The 23,094-nt window shown below is 41.7% G+C and overlaps 1 protein-coding gene across 1 annotated transcript in view; it reads left to right on the top strand.

Moving 5' to 3' along the window:
* The window catches only part of GAP43 (growth associated protein 43), a 99,388-nt gene that overhangs the window by 41,735 nt on the left and 34,559 nt on the right, over positions 1-23,094 (top strand). Inside the window, exon 2 of the mRNA XM_055568266.1 lies at positions 17,478-18,087. Coding sequence (XP_055424241.1) covers positions 17,478-18,087 — 610 coding nt within the window. The remainder of the gene's footprint in view (positions 1-17,477; positions 18,088-23,094) is intronic.

The raw sequence follows: 23,094 nt of genomic DNA on the forward strand, positions 1-23,094 counted from the left end.
TGTAAATGCTCAGTCCTGGAAGACACCTTCCACTTCAGATACCAGTTGCAAGCCCTGGTTGTTCCCTGTGCTTCTGATTGATTGGCTACTTAATCAGAGGTTCCAACAACCCCCTTCGACTCAGGATCCAATTGCAAGTCCATATTATTACCTGTACCTCTTACAGACTGGCTATAAATCGAGGTTCCCATGACCCTCTCCTTGGATTTGATTAATTTGCTAGAGCAGCTTCCCAGGTGGGTACTCTGCTGTGCTTAGTCGTTCAGTCATGTCCGGCTTTTTGCAACCCCATGGGCTGTAGCCCACTAGGCTTCTCTGTCCATGGGAATTCTCCAGGCAAGAATACTGGAGTGGATTGCCATGCCCTCTGCCAGGGGATCTTCCCAACCCAGGGATCAAACCCAGGTCTCCTTCATTATGGGCAGATTCTTTACCATCTGAGCCACCAGGAAAGCCCAAGAATACTGGAGTGGGTAGCCTATGCCTTCTCCAGGGGAATTCCCCTGTTCTGGGCGTGCAGCTGGCGTGCTGCAAGCTCACAGGCCTGCCCCTGCCTGGGTTTGATTCCAACCCAGGAATTGAACCCAAGTGTCCTGCTTTGCAGGCAGATTCTTTACCAGCTGAGCTACCAGGGAAGCCCAGGTGGGTGCAGTGGTAAAGAATCCTAGTCCACTGCCAATGCAGGAGACAGTGGAGACCCAGGTTCGATCCTGAGTCAGGAAGAACCCCTAGAGAAGGGAAAGGCAACCCACTTCAGTATTCTTGCCTAGGAAGTCCCATGAACAGAGGAGCCTTGTGGGCTACATACAGTCCATGGGGTTGCAAAGAGTCAGACAGCTGAGCACACACGCACACACATGGCTTCCAGGACTCAGGAAGCTCCTTTACTCGCTAGTTCACCAGTTTATTTAACAGATTATATAACTCAGGAACAGCCAGATGGAAGAGGGGCCTAAGGCAAGGTGTGGGAAAGGACACTGAGCATACCGTTCTCCTTAAATCTCCACAGGTTCGTGGTGAACCAAACCCTGTTTTGAGTTTTTTATGGAAGCTTCATGACACAGACATAATTGATGAAACCACCGGCCATTGTTGACTGATTCAACCTCCAGACCTTCTAGCCTTTCAGCAGGTCAGAGGGTGGGATGGAAGCCCCAACCCTCTAATCATGTGGCTGGTTTTGCTGGCAACCAGTCTCCCCCAGACCCTCAAGCAGTCACTTCATTAATATAACAAAAGACACCTTTATTGCTCTCATCACAGGAAATTCCAAAGGTTTTTGGAGCTCTGTGTCCAAAATGGGGATGAAGATAAGTATTTTTTTTTTTACCATAAATCACAATATCTATTGAGTAGCCTTAATGGAGTAGCCTCTATTATTAAGATAATATTCCTGTCCTCAGAGAGTTTACATAGTAATGGAGAGTTTGAAGAATAAGTACATTGACTACTACAATGAAAACATGATAGATAAATACATAGATATGCAGAGGCAGATATTTGATGAGGGCCCAATTGTGAGTGAAGTCACAGAACTTGGGAGTAAGGAGCGATTTTCAGTGAGAAGCCTGTGGAGTTTAACATAAAGGTAAACCCTGCCCCAGAGATGAGCAAAGAAACCTTCAAGCTAAGAATGATTTCTACATTTTTAAATGGTTGACAGAAAATCAAGAATAATGATATTTCACGTGCATGGTAAGTCGCTTCAATCTGTCCAACCCTTTGCAACCCCACAGACTGTAGGCTGATCTTCCTTCCCAACTCAGGGATTGAACCCGGGTCCCCTGTGTTTCCTGCATTGGCAGGTGGGTTCTTTACCACTAGCACCACCTGGGAAGGGATATTTCATGATCCCTTACAGTAATGTAAAGCCCAAATTTCACTGTTCATAAATAAAGTTTTATTGGAACACAGTCATGCTCGTTAATTTAGGTAGCAGCTATAGCTTATTGCATGCCATAAGACAGAATTGTGACAAAACTGACTGATTGTGACAGAAACCTGATGTCCCAGAGAGCCAAAAATATTTACTACCTGGCCCTTTGCAGAAAAATTTTGCTGGCCTCTGAACTGCCCATCTAGGAGGGTGCAAGAAAACTCTCCAGTCAAGGTGAGGATTGGACTGAATCTTGACAGGTGTTTGGAGTTTCAAAAGACACACAAGGTAGATGTCTGTAGAAAGCCACATGTTAGTAAGCTCATAGAATTGTGGGGGTGAGGAGCATGTTCAGTGAGCCGCATGTGGACCTACTTGGCTACAGTAAAGGGTGTGCTTGTGAGAGAAGCAGGCAGGGCAGACTGGGTCCATTCCATGAATTTCTCAAATGCTAAAGCAATACATATCTTCTTGGCTTGCAAAGTTATGGGAATATTTAAAGAATTGTGTGTGGGGGGGCATGTAATGATGAAACCATAACTCTACTTTAGCTTAATCTCATAAAATATGTAGCACAGTGTGGAAAACAGACCAAGTAAGAGAGCTTCTACAGTGTTCATTTTTAGTGTCTGTTTTAAACCTTAAAATTAGGGAATAATGCTCGAAGGTGGAATTTCAGACATTGATAAAAAGAGAATTTTTGTGTAGGTCTTTCCTGTACACCCACTCTGCTACTGCCACCAACTATGCCATTATTACCTCAGTTCTCCACGGTAATTTAAACTTTCTGTTGTGTATTTCTGGGGTGCACAGCCAGGCTGATTTACACTCACTTACTAGAGGCTATGGAGGTACCAGGCAAGTACCAGGGTTTGCTTTTACTATGCCTTTGGCTTTTGGAGAAACTAGGGGATTATTCTAACCTAGAGCCACTGAGTTGCCCCAACCATGTGGAGAGATAGCTAATGAATTGCCCTGGGAATCTTTTATTCGTAGTCTTGGGTCCAGTCCTGAGCTGACATGGAGTATCATTGATTTCTGATGAGTAAATCAGAGTTGTGGGAAGGTAGTTGCATCATCCTACCTTCCCGGAACTCTGGAGTTCAGGACAGTCTCTGAGCCTTCCCCACATTAGGACATGTCTGTAAAACTCCCCATTTTTTAGAGTTTCACAGTGCTGGACGTGAGCCTGGGGTTCTGTGTGACACTTTGGGTTACAACGGAAGCTTATGCAACATCTCATAATTGTCTCCGCATCAAGAAGAGAGAGGTAATTTTCATTACTTCAAGACTTCAGAATCAGACTTAATACCTCCTTAGTAGTAATAGAAGTGTTAGTTGTTAAGTTGTGTCCGACTCTTTGTGAGTTCATGGGCTGCAAGCCACCAGGTTCCTCTGTCCATGGAATTCTCCATGCAAGAATCCTGGAGTGGGTTGCCATTCCTTTCTCCAGGGGATCTTCCTGACCCAGGGATCGAACCCTGGTCTCCTGCATTGCAGGCAGATTCTTTTCCCTCTGAGCCACCAGGAAAGCCCCAACACCTGCTTAATTTACTCAGTTATCCAGCCTAATTGTTATGGCTCAAAGATCAGGTTATCATACATCTTTGGAAGGTAGGTTCATCTAGTTTAATCTAGAAGTTGGAGAATTTGCTTCAGTCCAGTCCAGTCACTCAGTCGTGTCCGACTCTTTGCAACCCCATGAATCGCAGCACGCCAGGCCTCCCTGTCCATCACCATCCCCCGAAGTTCACTCAGACTCACGTCCATCAAGTCAGTGATGCCATCCAGCCATCTCATCCTCTGTCGTCCCCTTCTCCTCCTGTCCCCAATCCCTCCCAGCATCAGAGTCTTTTCCAATGAGTCAACTCTTCGCATGAGGTGGCCAAAGTACTGGAGTTTCAGCTTCAGCACCATTCCTTCCAAAGAAATCCCAGGGCTGATCTCCTTCAGAATGGACTGGTTGGATCTCCTTGCAGTCCAAGGGACTCTCAAGAGTCTTCTCCAACACCACAGTTCAAAAGCATCAATTCTTCGGCACTCAGCCTTCTTCACAGTCCAACTCTCACATCCATACATGACCACAGGAAAAACCATAGCCTTGACTAGACGGACCTTTGTTGGCAAAGTAATGTCTCTGCTTTTGAATATGCTATCTAGGTTGGTCATAATTTTCCTTCCAAGGAGTAAGCGTCTTTTAATTTCATGGCTGCAGTCACCATCTACAGTGATTTTGGAGCCCAGAAAAATAAAGTCTGACACTGTTTCCCCATCTATTTCCCATGAAGTGATGGGACCGGATGCCATGATCTTCGTTTTCTGAGCTTTAAACTAGTTTCAAAAACGAAAGCGGGAATTTTCTCTTTGATGGCTTCAAAGGGTGCTGTGTTTTCTTCTTGTAGAACCACAAAGCTGATTCTTGGTGCCATGATGAGCATTGTCACTAAACTCATCTTCCAAGAAGTTGTGTGGCATAAGTAGTATATTTTTTTGAGAATATAATCAGAGCAACAAGTATGACGTCGATGGAATAGTTCTAGATAGATTTCTCTATCTGCCTCAGTACAATTGTGAGTCAAGTAACAGGAATAGTTGGTTCAAGAAAAAGGCAAAGTTTAATTCAGGAACTCTGCATTTAATCCTCAGACTTTTGAATAAATCTTTCCCACCTGCTCAGCCTCTTTCCTCTGATAAGTATAAGAGTGACTCCAGTTTATTCATCTGCTTTTCTCATGTAATTAAATAGACCTGATTCCTGACCTGAGGCCCTCCCCTCACACTTCCCCCAAGATTGCTTCCTCTGTTCCGGTGTTTTCTCTCTCTTGCTTTCAGAATTAATAGGAAACCTGGTCTCTGAGCTGTTCTCAGCATCGCAAGTGTGAACCTTCCCTGTCAAAATCTTCACAAGGAAAATGAGTCACAGCATCACCAGGGTGATGAGGTCACGATACCACAGCCCCTGCTTTAAAAATGTATTTGTACTTTTCTGTTGTAAATCGATTTTATGAGAACTATGAAATTGGGGTGACAGCTCTGAAGCCTGTTCTTTTCAACTCTGGTAACTGGCTCAGCCTTGGCGGGCACTGGCCATGACCGAGTCATGCTCTGGGTTCTCCCACCATGCACTCTGCTTTTCACCTTGCCTGGGAGGCTGGAGACAGCGCAGGCCGTGAATGCACCAGCCCTGTTTTCCTGGGGTCATTTTACCTCCCCTGTAACTGTGCAAAGTTTTGAGTTCAAACCCTGTTACTTACTAGCTGTGTGATTTTGAGCAAGTTATTTAATGTCCATGTGCCTAAGCCCCTTCACCTATAAAATAAAATTAAATTTAATAAATCTATTTTTATATTTATAACATATAATAAAGTGCCTAGAAGAGTAGTTGGCACATGGTACTATATAATTCTTCAATTTATTATTAGAATAAAGTACCCTCAGAGGGTATTTTATAGTACCTTTAAAGAGGCTTTTTGAGAGAAGCATTTGTTATTTTTATGAAATATGCATAGCCCTAAAAAATTCCTCCATAATCTATCAGAGACAGAAAACTATAAAATATTTATCAAACAATGCACCTAATCCTTAGTCTCTAGAAAGTAGCAGCTTTCACTTCACTTGTATTGTCTTCTTCCAAACAATTATTTATTGAGTTTTTAAATACCAGACATTTTACAAATACTGTTTTCTTTCATCCTCAAGGAAGTCTCCACAGTAAATGTTAGTATCTATATGGTGGATGTAGAAGCTAAATTCTGAAGAAATTAAGTCATTTATTGCAGGTCATATATTTAAACCATGGCTGAACCAGGATTTGAACATGAATTGTTTGAGCCAAAAACCATGCCAGGAAATATTTAATCAATGAATTCAGTGCCTGGCGACCTAAAGAGAATTTGATGCCTAAAAACAAAGGGAGGGGCAAGAGAAGAACAGTGACAAGAATAACAACACTAGCAAATTTAGATTCAGTTATGATGTATAGATTTTTCTAGAGTCTTGTATGTTTGCCCTTACACTATCCAACAGCTTGGGGACAGAATTTCAGTTAAAATGGAAATAAGTCTATTTGTCTTGAAACTGTATGCCATTGAACTGACACCCCCACCCCTCCTCACCAAAAATATTGTTTTTTCCACACATGAAAGAATACAACATATCTTCTAGAATCAGAAAGAGAGCATGTTGTTCTTTTTTGTTTTTCTTTGGATTTCTCACGTGCTGTTCTAAATGGGCGATCACATACCTGGTGATTGATATAGACCATTAAGGCATGTGCAAATTACTGTTGACAGAGAGCAATGTGCCTGCAAAATCATCCCACTAGTCACCTCATAAAAATAAGCGTACTGTACAAAGCAGTATGCTTGCTGTGCAAGTGCAGTGTCAGGAAAAACCACCCACTTCCCCCTTTCAAACGTGTTCCTGCTCCTGATCCCTCCTATACAGAGACTCTGGAGCCATCTGTTATAAGACCTGAAATGTAGACCAGTTCTGTTCATTATAAAGTACTTCAAGTAGTCTTAGTGCTGATATTAGCACTGCTCCTGTAGCAATAGTAGCATTGCTACTATTCAGTGGCTCTTCTTTTTCGGAGTATTTTGTATTGAATTCTTAGATTGAATTCTGTTCGGTTCCTTATTCACGGAGATTGAAAACCTATGTTTAAGATCTGTTCTACTATTCGCTGGGCTTTCCACCAATCTGTGTTTCAGTTACTTCGGTTTATGAAGGGGAAAGCATACTTGCTCAGCCTAATTCATTGTAATTCCTCAAGGAACCATTTTATGAGGTGGAAAGTACCTCATAACCTGAAATATATAAATTCAATTTACAGTCATTTTTTGTTAAGCAAATAGCATCTCAGGTTCGTTTCCATCTGTTGTCAACTATGTTTCATAATGACATGCACCCTAATGACACATGTTAGATGTGTGCTAGGTACACTGACACTTGGAGGAGCTTCACTGACATCCAACGGGCACACACTGGATAGAGTTGGAAGCCCCAAATCTTGATCTCCTCTCCTTAGGACCACATGCTCCTAAGCTAACCCCCCACAAAGTTTCTGGCAGCTGCATTCACAGCTCTCACCAAGGATGAGTAAACAGAGGAGCTCTCAGAACCTACAGGGCAATTGTTTTCCTGATGTGGAAGAGCTATAGACAGATAGTGAGATAGAGATGTGAAATAGTAGCTATGTTAGATTTTTTTCTGTTGTTGTTGGATGGGGGTAGGGGTGCCAAGTAAAAGGTACATTTTGAGAATGAACACACTTCTAGTTTAAGTGAATTTCCATCACAAAGATGCTGGATCGTGTGGTGGTTTAGACACAGGTAAAGTTAAAGAGGATTGGTGTGTGTTAGAAGAGAGGGATCATGATTTACCCTTGACAGTATAAACAGATCTGCCTCCTTCCCAAGGACAGGAAAGAACTAGATTGAGTTTTATGGCATGCTTTAGATGATTTTTGTTTCTCTCTCTGAGCATAGATAGTACTATAGACTTAAGGATCTGGACTCTCTCCTCCCTGGGTGGGGATACCAGCAGTCATGGACTCAGTCTAATGGTAATGTAGACATTACATTGAGATGAGAGTGATGATGACAATGACTATGATGTGAAAATTAGCTGTCCCTTTTTGAGAATGTACAATATAATAGGGACTGTGCCAAGTACTTTACATATATTAACTCATATAATGCTCACAGCAACCCAGTGAGATAACCCTGTTATTCCTCCATCTTACCTGGTGGCTCAGCTGGTAAAGAATCCACCTGCAATGCGAGGCACCTGGGTTTGATCCCTGGGTTGGGAAGAACCCCTAGAGAAAGGAATGGCTACCCACCCGATCCAGTATTCTGTCCTGGAGAATTCCATGGACTGTACAGTCCATGAGGTTGCAAAGAGTCGGACATGACTGAGTGACTTTCACTTTCACAGGTAAGGAAACTGAGGTTAACTTGCTCAAGATGAGGAGCTGGTATAGCCTATGCTCTTACCACCAGGGAATATTGGCTTCCTACAGTCTATTTTAAAAAGCATTAAATAGGGCTTCCTTGGTAGCTCAGTGGTAAAGAATCCACCTGCCAATGCAGAAGACACAGATTTGATTCCTGGTCTAGGAAGATCCCACATGTCATGGAGCAACTAAGCCCGTGCACCATAACTATTGAGCCTAGAGGAGGCGCTCCACAACCAGAGAAGCCATTGCAGTGAGAAGCCCGTTCACCGAAACTAGAGAGCAGTCCCTGCTGTCTGCAACTAGAGAAAAGCCTGTGCAGCAACAAAGACCCAGCACAGCCAAAAATGAATAAATAAAATAATTTTTTTAAAGACAGTTTTTTTTTTTTAATTAAAGCACTGAACAAAGACAGGGATTGAGGGCAAGCCCAGTCTTTAGACACTGGATAACAGCTTTCTGTTGCCCAATTTACCTTGATTATAAAGCAGACACAGTGATGTATTCCTCACAGGATTTTGATGAGAAGTGAATTTAGATACTAACTATGTATGTGGTATGCTCACTATAAATTAAGAGGAGAGAGAGCTATGGCTGCTGGGGAGTAGTTTGACAAAACCCCAAGCATTAGTTTTCCAGAGAGAAGCAATGACACCCAGCCAGTTATCTGGGTGCTGCCCATTTACATGCTCGCTGATCACTAACACAAGCATGGCATGGAGTCACTTAACAACAACCACAAATAAATATTTTGGAGGCATCAACCATGTGCCAGCCCTGGCTCTGTTTTACCTACCAAGGCTTTGAGGATTATACAAAATTGACAAAGCCCTGCTTCCAGAGGCTTTATAGTCCAGGGGACAATTCGGTTAATAATGAGATAAAAATATATGTCAGGTTCATATAAGCACAAAGAAGGAAAAACCAGGTATGTAGACCAACAGTGACATTATTTGGGGAAGGACATATAGCAGAGTGAATGAGGAGTGTCTCTCTCACTCATTTGTTCACTGAAAAAAATTTATCCAGTACTACTGACTTAGAATGTAGTAAATTACATTTCATAATGAAAGAAGTTTAAGAAAAGAACAAATCAGTCATCACTAGTCAGTATAGTAGGAAGAATATGGCGATTTAATTAAATATTTATCTCATTGTGTTTTAATTTCCTGAACCAGAGACATTTTGCAGAGTCCTACCGGATAGGAAAGCAGAGCTTTTGGTCAAGTTCACTGGGTTCTGGGGCTTCTCTTCCTCCTGGTTGGCTCTGGGAACTTTCTCCAGCAGCTTGGGGTGTGGTTTGTTCTTGGGAATGCTCAACTGGATGGAATTCACCTGCAATGGTGGTACAAGGGATTGTCTGCCAGTCAGGCTTGTCTGTCTTTTCCCAGATGTATTGGCTGCCCTCTGCTCTCCTCTTTCTTCACTTGTTGGCAAAGGAAGCCTTACAGTCCCACTCATCATCTGGTGTGTGAGTTCAGCTGCTTCAGCAGCCTGATAAGGAGTCCCTCTATTGTGTTCCCGGCTCAGTGGCCATTGTAGGCATAGAGACTTCTCCTAGAACAGGGTTTGGTATCTCCTCACCTTATCCACCTCTCCTTCCTTCCACTGTGCCACTTAAGAGGTAGTGATCCCTTGTAGAGGTTGTTGTTGTTGTTGTTTAGTCGCTAAGTCATGTCTGACTCTTTTGTGACCCCATGAACTGTAATCTGCCAAGCTTCTTCTGTCCATGTGATTTCCCAGGAAAAAATACTGGAGTGCGTTGCTGTTGCCATTTCCTTCTCCAGGGGATTCTTCTGACCCAGGGATTGAACCCAAGTTTCTTACATTGGCAGGCAAATTCTTTACCATTGAGCCACCTGGGAAGCTAAGGTAGAGAACTGCAATCAGCAGCTCTCATCAGAGTCTACTGCTGCTGCTCAAGCATGGAGCCCCTTCCTTTCAGAGCTGACTCTCAGCTGGCATTTGCTTGAGGATCACTGACCTTGACCCTTGATTCAGTTAGCTCACTTATACCTCTTTCACCATACCCAAAGAGTATTCTTTTTCTGAAAGAGTTTAGTCAAATTATTCTGTCTAGCATGGGCCCTTAGAGATTTGTTATTCAGTTGCTAAGTCTTGTCCAACTCTTTGCAACCCCATGGACTGCAGCACACCAGGCTTCCCTGTCCTTCACTATCTCCTGGAGTTTGCTCAGTCTCAAGTCCATTGAATTGGAGATGCCATCCAACTGTCTCATTCTCTGTCATCCACTTCTCTTCCTGCCCTTAATCTTTCTCAGCATCAAGGTCTTTTCCAATGAGTTGGCTCTTTGCATCAGGTGGCCAAAGTATTGGAGCTTCAGCATCAGTCCTTCCAATGAGTATTCAGGGTTGATTTCCTTTAGGATTGACAGGTTTGATCTCTTTGCTGTCCAAGGGACTCTGAAGAGTCTCCTCTAAGACTATAATTCAAAAATATTAATTTTATAGACCAGCAGAAGTATATACCTCATCTTAACCCTGGTCTCTTCCCAGTACCCATTTGAAAAAGGGGGCTTCCTTCCTTGAATATCTAAGGGACCAGTCATCTCTAGCCCATAACCTTAGGCCATGGGGCTCATCATACAGATTAAGTCTAAACAGGGAAGAAGAGAGTCTCCAACAACCTTCTCTGAATATTTTCACCTGTTTAACTTATAAAGAGGTGAGATGTATATTTGAAAAACAATTTGATTGATATGATTCCAGATAACCCATGGGTAAGATGAATATGTTTTTGTTTTTGTTTTTCTATATTTGTTTCCCTTTCTAAGTGCTTTTAAAATTATTTTCAATGTCATTTCTATAGTTTTGTGACTTGTCTGATTCCTGCTCTTTCATTTCTATAATTGGATTCTTTGTTCAACTCACCACAAGAAGTCAGTTATTCAGTTAGGTGTTGGGCAAACATATACTTGTCTTAGCCAGATGCTCTTGAAGTCCATCACTGGGAAATGAAGCATTTTAAAAGTTGACCAAAAAACTTAATCCCAGATTAATTTGCTTATCACTGTCTTTCTGAAATGGCAGTAATTGAGTTTAAAATTTTAAATTCATCCAACGAATATTAATTGAGCATCTACTATATGCTAGACACCGTTCTAGAAACTGGAGATTCAGCTGTGAACAAAAAAAGCCTTTTGTATGCTGACTTTCATCTGTCAGAAGGTGCCAATTATAGTATGCTCTTTGCTTCATCTCCATCTGTCTTTGTGGGACAAATAGAGTTATACATACACAAAATAAAAGATAACTGTTTCGAATGGAAACTGAGTTCTTCTCCAGTAGTGCTTTATACTCTGTTGAATGTGCCACTTCATATTCTTTAGGAAGTTGCTGGGCTGCACATGTTAAATAAATAATATATGAAAGTGAGTGAAGACCCGTATCTTCATCAGTATCCATTATTTGAAAAGTTCACATCATTATTCCAGTTTCCATTGTGGGATTATTTGGTTTTTTACATAGTCAGTCAATCAGTAAGCATTTCTTGCCCACTTATTATGACTCTGGAACTGCAGTGCTATGCTGCATGCTTCATCTGAAGAGGAAAAAGAATTCCCTCACTACCACTGTGTCAGGATTTGCAAAGTAGCTCTTTTTTTTTTTTTTTTTTTAAGGGAGCAGATATACTCAGTGTATTTCTCTCTCTCTCTTTTATAAAATAATTTTATTCTGTTTATTTTTTAATTTTTTAATGTGCTGGGACTTCGTTACTGTTCTGGCTTTTCTCTAGTTATGGCAAATGGAGGCTACTCTCTAGTTGCAGTGCACAAACTTCTCACTGCGGTAGCTTCTCTTATTTCCTGGCACAGGCTTTAGGGTATGCAGTATTCATGGCATGTGGGCTCAGTATTTGCACCTCCTGGATTCTAGAGCTCAGGCTCAATAGTTGTGGTGCACAGGCTTAACTGATCTATGGCATGTGGCATCTTCCCCAATCAAACCCTCATCTCCTGCACTGGTAGGCAGATTCTTCACCACTGATCCACCAGGGAAGCCTGCAAAGTCCATCTTGATGTCTCACGTTCCCCCAGAGAATTGCCCAGTTGTCATATGTCTGGGCCCCCAACTGTCTAGGAACTAAAAGAATTCTTCATTGCACTGAGGATCAGAGTTCAAAAACATGATGGCCATTGTTGGCTGGAGCACAACAGTTTTATTGCATCTATTCACATCCTGTTCCCCATCCCCTCACACCCTTAGTAAGACTTTCAAACCAAATTGAGTGTTGAGAGACCCCCATATCCAAGCTATGCCTATTCATCTTTTAAATGACACCTTCTTTCCTAGAACTGCCTGAAAACCTGAAGAATTTCCTCTACAACACTGAACAAGGCTGGACCATCCTACTTTCACTCCTCCATAAGGGGTGATTCTCTGAATTTCTGATCTTTGACTAGATTCAGTGCAAGTACAGAAACTCCACTGGGGGTTTCTTTAATACTTGGACATGTCTCCTAAAGTATATGCTATCAACTATGCTTAAAGCCAACTAAATAGAAAAACAGAGTGAAATTTTCTTATGTGAATTTCCCCTCAATACCTTATTAACAAAAATAGAGTGAGCTGTAAGTAGATATTTATTAGATTTGTACAGATCCATCCACACCCTACTCTGGTTCTGATCTCTCTGGCCTTTCAATCTGGCTTCTTGGAAATATCTTTTGCTCAATCAAATTGAAAATATTTTGGTTTACTAAAGATATTCTTGGAAATAGGAACTGATGCACAGCAATGACTTTTTAAAACTTTTTAAAATTCAATCCTGTTTCAGAGAAAATGTAAAGTATTATCACTGTAGTGTTAAGAGCTAGCAGAAGTAGATACAGGGCCACATTTTTCTGTATTTGGAAGGCTGAAGTATTCTGTGGTAACTGCAAAAAGCTAAATGAATTGAAGTGTCCCATTGAATGGCTGATGTTATATTAGTTCTGAAAATTAGGCATTTATAGATTTTTGCCTAAAGCTCTTTTGTAACATAATAAATGCAAATGTTTGTCCATCTTAGACTGAATCCTAATTTGTCCATCCCTCTCCCCCCAGAGAAAAAGGAAATTATTAACCAGAGCTTATTATTGGGTATGAAATAGCTGTTTCTTTTATCTGGCTTTCTTATCTGTGATTCTTAAATGGTGATGAAAAGTATTGCCCTTTCATCCAATGGACCTTAAAATTTGACTAGATCCCAGAAAGTTAGTAGACTTCCCTAGTGGCTCAATGGTGAAGAATCCACTGGGTTTGATCCCTGGATCAAGAAGATCCCCTGGAGAAGGAAATGGCAACCCTCTCCAGGCAAGAGCCTGGGAAATCCCGTGGACAGAGGAGCCTGACAGGCTATAGTCCAAGGGGGTCGCAAAAGAGTCAGACATGACTTAGCAACTAAACCAACAACAACAAAAACAGCAAGTTAGTGAAATGGTTCCTTTCATCTTCTTCAAACCAATATTCATCCAAGATTTTACCCTTAGTTGAGAAATAAACATTTTCCATACCTTCGTTTCCTTTAAGATCTCACAAAGTACAGTGCTCCAGAAGAACTTTTCAGTAAAAATTCTCAGCTATAACAATGAAGATTTCTGAAAAAATTATGGTGACTCATCATGACCCTCTTCCTACATGTAGGGAACTGCATTGGCAGGTCCCCATTCATTAATTCATGGATAGCAACATCTCCATGTAAAAATGAGAGGATTTCATCAGAGCTCAGCACAAGCTTATTTGTGGCCAAGCTGCGTTTAAGAAATAAATATTTTAATGAAACTGTAAACTGACTTTTTTTAGCCATTAAAAACCAGGCTCTCCTTTTTTCTGGACCTCCTCCATCTGTAACTGACATATTTAGACTATTGGCCTTACTATATGGGCTTCCCAGTGGTGGTGCTAGTGGTAAAGAACCCTCCTGCCAATGCAGGAGAGGCAAGAGACATTTGATCCCTGGGCTGGGAAGATCCCCTGGAGGAGGGCATGGCAACTTGCTCCAGTATTCTTGAGCGGAAAATTAAATAGACAGAGGAGCCTAGCGGGCTACAGTCCATGGAGCTGCAAAGAATTGGACATGACTGAGCATACACACCCTACCATCCTTACTTTATAGATGGGTGAAAGTTCAGATGTCTCCTTGAATTCCTGGGAAATTACTGATTGCTAAATACTATGAGCTTATTTTTTTAAGTGTATTTTAAAAAGAGTCCTGTGTGGATAGACACAGTTTCTGTCTGCTTACTAGGATGTCTGTGGTGTCCAGCATAGGCACTCAGTGTTGTTAAATGAATAGACGAACCAAGATGTTGATATGACACTTTATAGACTGTCTGCTATGAGAAAGACTAAGTTATTCAAAGTCACTGATGCAATAAAACTGGACTTGGAGTTGGGTAGGAAAGGAGAGGACCTGAGTTCAAATACAAACGAGACCACTGACTGATTCACTCATGCTATAAACTGAAGCAAATTTTCAGGGCGCAGCTTTCTCCATTAGAAGCTGAAAGGGTTGTGCTAAATGTACTGAGTGATCTCTGGTTTCCTGGGCTCACATGTTCTTGTTTGGGGCAAGCTCTTCTATTTCCAGCTAGGCAAAGTTCTATGTGGTCTGATGCTCTGTGGCTTCCCCCACAGCCAGTCTTGGGAAACCTTCCTCCTTATCTCCCCTCTCAGCAAAATACACTACCAATGCTATTACCTCTAGGACTGGGAAAGGAAATTTACCAGAAAATAACCTGGAGTTTGTCATATTTATGGAATTAATTACAAGCACCAAAGAAATTATGTACACTTTGGCATTTTCTGGCTTAAGATCCGGTTTGTACTTGAAATATTTTTATTTCTGGATGCCTCTGTACAGTCATTTAAGCTGACCTCATCTTAGGCTGGTTCTCCTTCCCCTCCTTCCTCCCCACTCCCCTCCTCTTCTTCCTTCCCCTGTCTTTCCTTTCCCTTTCGGTTCCCTCATATCTGTCTCTTTCCCTCGATCTGTACAATTTGTATTAGTTGTCTATTCCCACTTAATTCCTAAAATCCAACTCCCCTAAATCTCTAATGATATTAAGGGGCCCAGCAGTGCCTCCTGGAGAAGCTGCATGTCTGTGGGGGTACTTTGGGCACTTCTTTGGGTGTATTTACCTCCTGGGTTCCCAGCTCTTGTAGGGTTGTCTCACTTCTCTGCTAACCATGTTTTTTTTCACATTCTCTCCCTTCCTGCCCACCCCTTCCTATCTGTGCCCCTTCCACTCCTGGATTGTTCAGGTGAGCCTGATCCCACAATCTTCACACCCACGTCTAGTCTGAACCTTTCTAAATAGCCATTTCAACACAGAGGCTGTGCACAGAAGCTTAAGTCCTCATCACTTGGAAAGTTAAAGTGACAGACGATTTGATAAATTGAGATAGAGAGAGAAAAACAGATTGGGGATGAAGGTGAAAAGAACTTAGAGGGGCTCTTCCTTCATCCTTATAAAGTAACCTTCTTTATATCATTCAGACACTCAGCTTCCTTGTAAAGTATCTTCTTTTTATCATTCAGACTTAACTTCCTTCTTTTTATATTTTCCAAAGTTTTAAGAGTTTATCCCTTTTCTTTTGTGTTCTTAAAGAGTAAAGGGTGATGCAGTTTTCTTGAGTCACCAGAGGGTCTTTTATGCACTTGCTTACTCAAATATTTGGCTTGTTTACTCTCACAAGTACCAGGACTTGTATTGAAGAGCCATTTGGCATCAAGGCCCAAGTGCAGATGTCCTATCACATAAGACAGTGCCTCATTCAGAAAATTCAAGATAGAGTAAAATAAATTAACAACATCTTGGCTGCATGCTCCATTCACAACTGTTAATTTAACGGGGTTATGCTTCCATCTCTGAGCAGAGGGCTCCTGGCAGGGACAGCTGCTCCCGGGCCCCAGATTGTGCTGCGTGTGTCCCAGTAGGAGTCTTCAAGAGCAGCAGGAGAGCGGGAAGGTGGTGGTGCATCAGAGCACCAAGCAGTGTTGCAGCATGGCACTGGGAGCAGGAAGCAGAGGGGGCCCCTCCAAAGAGTTGTCGTGCACTCCTTCATTCTCTGTGTGAATACATGTGCAGTTAGTTGAAGAAAAAGAATAACTTGCCTTGAGTTTTACTGGAAATTTATCCATCCTGATTTTACTCTCAGAGGCAGTTTATTTTCAAAAATACCTTTGTATACCCATGAGCATGTTGATGGACCTAAGCAATACAGGCCCATATGCTTGTCTGAAGAATGTCAGGTCTACATCATGATGAACAGGATCTGGGTCACTGGGACAGAACTGGTATGACAGGTGGAAAACATGCCTTATGTTGGCCTGCTGTGATTTGCATCCTAAACTGGAGCAAAGGCCAAGGTCAGGCCAAGGTCGAGATTGGGGCCAAGCAGAGGACTTGGTACATGATAAGCATTCTCTAATTAATGGTCTTTTGCTGCATTGGTCACTGCTGTATTTCCCCATTGCCTAAGAGAGTATTCACAAACGTTAACTAAACTTATTGTGGTGATTATTTTGCAATATATACAAATACTGAATCATTATGTTGTACACCTGAAACTAATATAATGGTTATGTGGGAACGATAAGTAACCACACCAGGACAGCATGGTAGGCAATGACACTATAGTGAATTCTGAGTGCTCACTTGCCTAGGCATTTCTTTTCATGACTATACCTTTTATTCCTCTCCTCTGATTCAATTTCCATGTGGAAAAAAGTTATTTGCAGCCTATGTTATGCTGTAACCTGATCAAGTGGTAAAAAGTTCACATTCTAGTCTCTTGCCTTCAGTACTAGGATGGTTCTATTGATGATAATATAAAACTAATTTTAAGTTTAAATTGCTTTGAGAGTAAGAAATTGTGATCTAGTGAATATATGCCACTGTTTCAAAAGTGGAAGCTGTGTTTTCTACTCTTTCTGTTTAAAAAGAACTCAAGATTAATGACCATTTTCTGAATTCAAACCTTGAAGGCCTGGTATGTTCATTACTGATGCTGGACCACACACAGAGGGAGGCATTTTGAATTCTCAAATCCTGAACAAACCTCACAGAGTGCTGGAACTCTTCTGTATTTTGTACAAGACCCTCATGGAATTTCCTGTTTAAACCTTTAACATACTCTTTGCCCCAAACCTACTGGTTTCCTGACCAAGCTTGAAATCTTGAGGAAACAAATAAACTTCCACAATACTTTTTTAAATCATAAAGTTTTTCACAGAGTCTCTAACAAAAACCTGAAAAATCAACATCTTTCAGAGCTCTTTGATGAAAACCTAGGGTGGGTGTGACTTGAATTTCCAAAGTACATCTACAAAAAGGCTGATTTAAGTTTGGTCAAGGAGAGACACTGAGTTGGGAAAAGAACAACAGATATGCCAGTGATTCTGGAAGGCCAAAAGGACATTATTTTTTCTGTAAAATAATGTGTTCTCTCCTAAGTTCTTCACCAGGGAAAGAAAGGAGGCTTGGTTTGAATTTCCAGAGTACTGCTGATTGCTTAACTCCAAGTATGGTGCCTAGCTCAAAATAAGTCATTCAATAAATATGTGTTGAATGCTGTGATTTGAAGGAAAAGAACATTGTTCCATCTCTCCTTTTTTCCCCCCCTTTTCTCTATAAAGGTTGAAAAAAATGATGAGGACCAAAAGATTGAACAAGATGGCATCAAACCAGAAGATAAAGCTCATAAGGCCGCGACCAAAATTCAGGCTAGCTTCCGTGGACACATAACGAGGAAAAAGCTCAAAGGAGAGAAGAAGGGTGATGCCCCAGCCGCGGAGGCGGAGGCAAATGAAAAGGATGAAGCCGCCGTCGCGGAAGGCACGGAGAAGAAGGAGGGAGAAGGCTCCACTCCCGCCGAAGCGGCCCCAGGCGCCGGCCCCAAGCCCGAGGAGAAGACCGGCAAAGCCGGCGAAACTCCTTCCGAGGAGAAGAAGGGGGAGGGCGCCCCCGATGCTGCCACAGAGCAGGCAGCCCCCCAGGCTCCTGCCCCCTCGGAGGAGAAGGCCGGCTCTGCTGAGACAGAAAGTGCCACTAAAGCTTCCACTGACAACTCGCCGTCCTCCAAGGCCGAAGATGCGCCGGCCAAGGAGGAGCCTAAACAAGCCGACGTGCCTGCTGCTGTCACTGCTGCTGCCGCCACCGCCCCTGCTGCAGAGGATGCTGCTGCCATGGCAACAGCCCAGCCTCCAACGGAGACTGCGGAGAGCAGCCAAGCCGAGGAGAAGATAGGTGAGCGACCTCCAGGGTCAGACGCCAAGATGGGGAGGGGGGCGGGGTGTGCGGGGCGGGGGGCAGGCGGCCTATCCGGAAAGCCAGGCCCCCTGTGCCATCAAGAGAGGGGAAAATTCTAGAAGGTGTTTTCAGGAAATCAAGGGAAGCTGCGCTGAATTCCCCAAAGTGACAGGAGTTAACTCTGGCCTCTTACATTACCAAGTATCTCCAAGCCTGAGCGAGAACTCAGGCAGGTATGTGTAGCAGCCAGTACTAGACAGTCTGGCAATTGTCCTGTTACTTGAATTGGCATAAAAAGTAAAGCTAGGTAATCCTGGATGGGGGGAAAAAACACAGCAACATTCTGTGTGTAGGATAGACTTCGTTTAATAAATTATTACGGAGACTACACATATTTTATGGATGGGAATTAGCTAATGTGATTATCTGGCTCTAGGAAGTGCCTGGTATAAATACAGCCAACTCCCTATTGATTCAGATGATGTAGTTTGTGAATTGCCAGCAGCAAAAGCATAATCTCAGACCACCTTTCCCTGTCCCACAATATGTTTCTGGGCATTCTCCCCACCATCAATTGGTGAACAGTGTACATATGTGTATGTACGCTCAGAGAATGTTAATCGTAACATTAATTGGGGTCAAACTAATTAGGAAAATAAGTCTGTTGATCTTGCCAAAAACAAAAGAAAACTCCCAAATATAGAACATGTTGTGAAGTCAAACAGAAATTATCATTTTATTATTGAAGATACTACCTTCTACCATATGCATACATGGTTGAGGGTTGACTCTGCTTATTAAAAAGTACTAGGTTCTCTTTGGTTTGGAGAGCTAACTTGGAGTTTTTTCACTATAATTGCCCAAAGAGCCTGTGAAGTATTGGAATAGGGCTTTCTCAGTGCAAGATAAATTTAAGGGAACTTCACCCCTCAACATGACCTGCCCCTCACCCCAGCACATCCACAGCAGTGAAGGAGGTCAACAGTTTCCAAAGTCTTTCTCTGGCCTGGTATGACACATAAATATCTTTCAGCCCCAAATCTTAAAGATAAACTTACTTCTGTGCCTGTTGAAAAAGTTGGGTTTACTCTTTTAAGATTTAGTGATTTAATGCATGTTGTGTCTAAGAACCCAGATTTGGACTGGACCACATTGTATCCTTGGGAAAGGACCTAGTCCACGAGGATGCTCTGGGAAATGTCTTGCCATCTGACCATTAGATTGAGAAAGTAATTACTGGACATTTGCCATGATATCCACTTCTCCACATTGGATACTGCAGGATGGCACAAGATTATTCTAGATATTTTCAGGTCTATGTCTTTCATCTTACTCCCTAAATTCTGTAAGAAGCCAGAGTGTATTAATCATTATTGTTATTAGCATTCTCTAACTTCAGATAAAGTGCACATCTCTTTCTACCAGTGACTCATTTTAAATCTTTATTCTAACTACATACCTGCCCCAGGGGCCACACCTTGAGGTTAAGAAGATGGGAATATTTCCCTGGAAAAGGTAAGGCATGTGTTGATGATGGTTTTGGTTTTAATTTACTCAGCAAGACAAACCTTGTTAACTATTCTTCTTTAGGTGTAAATTCTAGCCTTAGGCATGATGGCTGGAAGTCACATTGCATATGATAGACTATCTATTAGGTAATTTTCATATATCTTAGAAATTGATTATGATTTAAATATAGAAAATATTTGACACTGCTCAGATCATATTTTTAAACTGGGTTTCCTGAAGTTGTAAGTAAAGACAGAAGCATATAATGTGATGAGGTAAATGCTCATGATCTGGATTAATAGAAAGAATTGCTTGAATCAATGAAAAGTCTAAAAATAATATATTTTAAAGGAAGTTTGGTTTTATTATTTTTCAAGTTAGAATAATTCCAATGAATTAATAAAATATTTTAAGTAGTTACATGGTCAGTACATGTCACGTGATGAATGAAAACTGGACAGCATCAATTCCTAACTGGACAATTCAATTCTTAATCATTTGTTTACACATTCATATAGTCTTCCTACCACCTTTCTTATGCCCTTCACTTATTTTGTTAAAAATGTATCTGGTCAGTGAAAGCAAGTAGAGATCATGTACTGTCCTAAATTTTACAATTTCTGCTTGAAATATGTTTCAGTTAGTCTGAGTTTCATATGTACACTGAAAGGTAATTGATAAGTATAGATGAAGTTCAATTTGAAGCTAGTCACCAATGGCACTTTATTTTACATTGTTTCTGAGCTTAGGTAGGTATTGTCATCTTGGTTAGATCTTCAAATGCTGCCTGTAGTTTCTTCCTGGATTGATGTATCTATTAGCCTTGCCTGCTATAGGTGACAAGCACAGATTACCCGATATAGCAAGTCTCATGGAGTTGTAGAAACTAGAGGCGACAAGGAGATCCATCACAGCACATCAAGCCCAGTTCCCATGGGCCCTGCACCACAGTCTCCTCTGTGTCTTATTGAATTTCATTCTAATCCAGGATAAAAGAACAATATTCCTAATTGATCTCTACTGTCTTGGAATAGATGGCTACCCTGGGTTGCATTAGGATTCTGTGACTGCCTGAAGAGGTGGAGAGAGCAATCTGAGAAGGTTGAGTGGGGTTGGGGGCAGAACAAGCCACAAGAGAGAGTCAAGATAAAAATTGCTGTCAGTGAAAGGGTCAAAATTTTGGATCAGTTTGATCACTGCTGCTGCTGCTAAGTCATTTCAGTCGTGTCCGACTTTGTGCGACCCCATAGATGGCAGCCCACCAGGCTCCCCCGTCCCCGGGATTCTCCAGGCAAGAACACTGAAGTGGGTTGCCATTTCCTTCTCCAATGCATGAAAGTGAAAAGCAAAAGTGAAGTCGCTCAGTCATATCCGACTCTTAGCAACCCCATGGACTGCAGCCTGCCAGGCTCCTCCATCCATGGGGTTTTCCAGGCAAGAGTACTGGAGTGGGGTGCCATTGCCTTCTCCGAGTTTGATCACTGCTGTTGCTGCTGCTGCTAAGTCACTTCAGTCGTGTCTGACTCTGTGTGACCCCATTGACGGAAGCCCACCAGGCTCCCCCGTCCCTGGGATTCTCCAGGCAAGAACACTGGAGTGGGTTGCAATTTCCTTCTCCAATGCATGAAATGAAAAGTGAACGGGAAGTTGCTCAGTCGTGTCCGACTCTTAGCTACCCCATGGACTACAGCCTACCAGGCTCCTCCATCCATGGGATTTTCCAGGCAAGAGTACTGGAGGGGGTGCCATTGCCTTCTCCGAGTTTCATCACTACTTTAGTACAAATGGAAATTCTTTCTAAATTATAAATGTTTGGTTTATTTTCCTACCTTTATATTAGTGAGTTTATAACAGATGGATCTCAATTGCAGTAGGACTTTTGGAATTTTTTTAATCCTCCAACCATATCTTCCTATCTCTGCTTTGCCACTGTGCCTGCACATCCTCTGTATATCTAAGGCAAAAAATTTTCTGTGCATTTCTGATGATAATTCCTTTATAGCAGAAGGAGTGTTTATGTTATCTTTATGGCACTGTCCCCCTTCAGCCATAAGGAGAGCACCTTCAAGCCTCTTTTAATGACAGTGTCTCTGGTGTCTCTTCGCTGGATAGAATCACTGTGCTCAGTGACTCTCAGGGAAAGAATTGTCTTCTGTGTCTCGTCTTCTCCATGATAACCTGCTGACTTTCCCTGACAAAAGACTCCAACATTTCTTCTCTGACTATTCTAAGTGATGTCGTACTACTAAGGAAGCTAGAAATTGAGATGTTGACTGAGTAACCTCCACAGGGTACTTGATTGTGGGACATAGGATGTATTACTCTAGGTTATGCTACATTTTCTGTATGTTGAATTTGGCTGCATTTTGTTGTCACGGTCTCTTTACCTTTCTAATTGGGGTCATCAATAATGATCTAGGAACGAGAGGAGTTCTATTTATCATTCCTCTGAATAGAAATTCAGTGTCTTCCTACCTCTCTTCTTCCTTTTTCTGTGTCCTTCTTCCTTCCTTCCCTCCCTCTTTTCCTCTCTTTTTGTTCTTTCCTTTTTGCCTTTCATTTATATTAACTTTCTACCATGCCAAGCATTAGGGTCACAAAGATGAATTAGCTATGGTTGCTGATCTTAAGGAGTTCTCATTCAGTAATGGAATGGGATGAAATTCAAGCAGTAATGTTGAAAACAATCACAGTAATAATCTCAACTCATTTGAACTCTACAAAAATATGTTGAGTACCTTTATATGTTAGTGCTCTGTGGGACAAAATATGGATGAGATAGCACTTCATGCAGTTGGGCTACATGCTAAAAAGTTTTTAGTAATATGTGTCTCTATAACCAAATTATTAGAAAAAGAATAACTACAAATTTTATAGTTTCTGAAATGATAATTATGTGTAAAAAAAAAAAAAATGAAATACCCAACCTGTTTCTAGAATTGGAGAAATTTTTTACATTCCCCAGAACAAAATGTTCTAAGGCCCAAGGTATCCATCCATAATAGTCTTAGCTCCCCAAAGGATAGACTCACTTTCACAGCACTGTGTAACATGTGAGATTTCCCAAGGATATTTACACTTACTTGGCAGGGTGCCTCAGCAGCAGTTTTGATTTGATATGTGGTTTCAACCACTTCCTAAATTTACACACAAGTCATAAAGAGTCAAAATTTGGGTTGTGAAAGTCCATAAATGCTGTCTATAAAACATGGGCACCCTGTTAGCTACTCAGTGACACGCTGCTTAAATACTGTTGATTATTAAGCTTTCATGGCACACTTTTATATGGCTAGAGTAATCATTTTTATTGGCTTTTCTTGACAACAATCCAGTGGTATTTGATAATGTTTTTCTTTCTGCTTTTACATTCTGAAAATAGGAGCAAATTAAATGGATATATTGCCCATAGACACAGTGACAAAATAAGGGTCAAATTGATAGACCTGTAATCCTAACCTTAGCCTTGCAGTTCTTTACCTCTCTTTTATGTATTAT

The sequence above is a fragment of the Bubalus kerabau genome, chromosome 2 (genome assembly GCF_029407905.1).
Source record: "Bubalus kerabau isolate K-KA32 ecotype Philippines breed swamp buffalo chromosome 2, PCC_UOA_SB_1v2, whole genome shotgun sequence".
NCBI classification, from domain to species: Eukaryota; Metazoa; Chordata; class Mammalia; order Artiodactyla; family Bovidae; genus Bubalus; species Bubalus kerabau.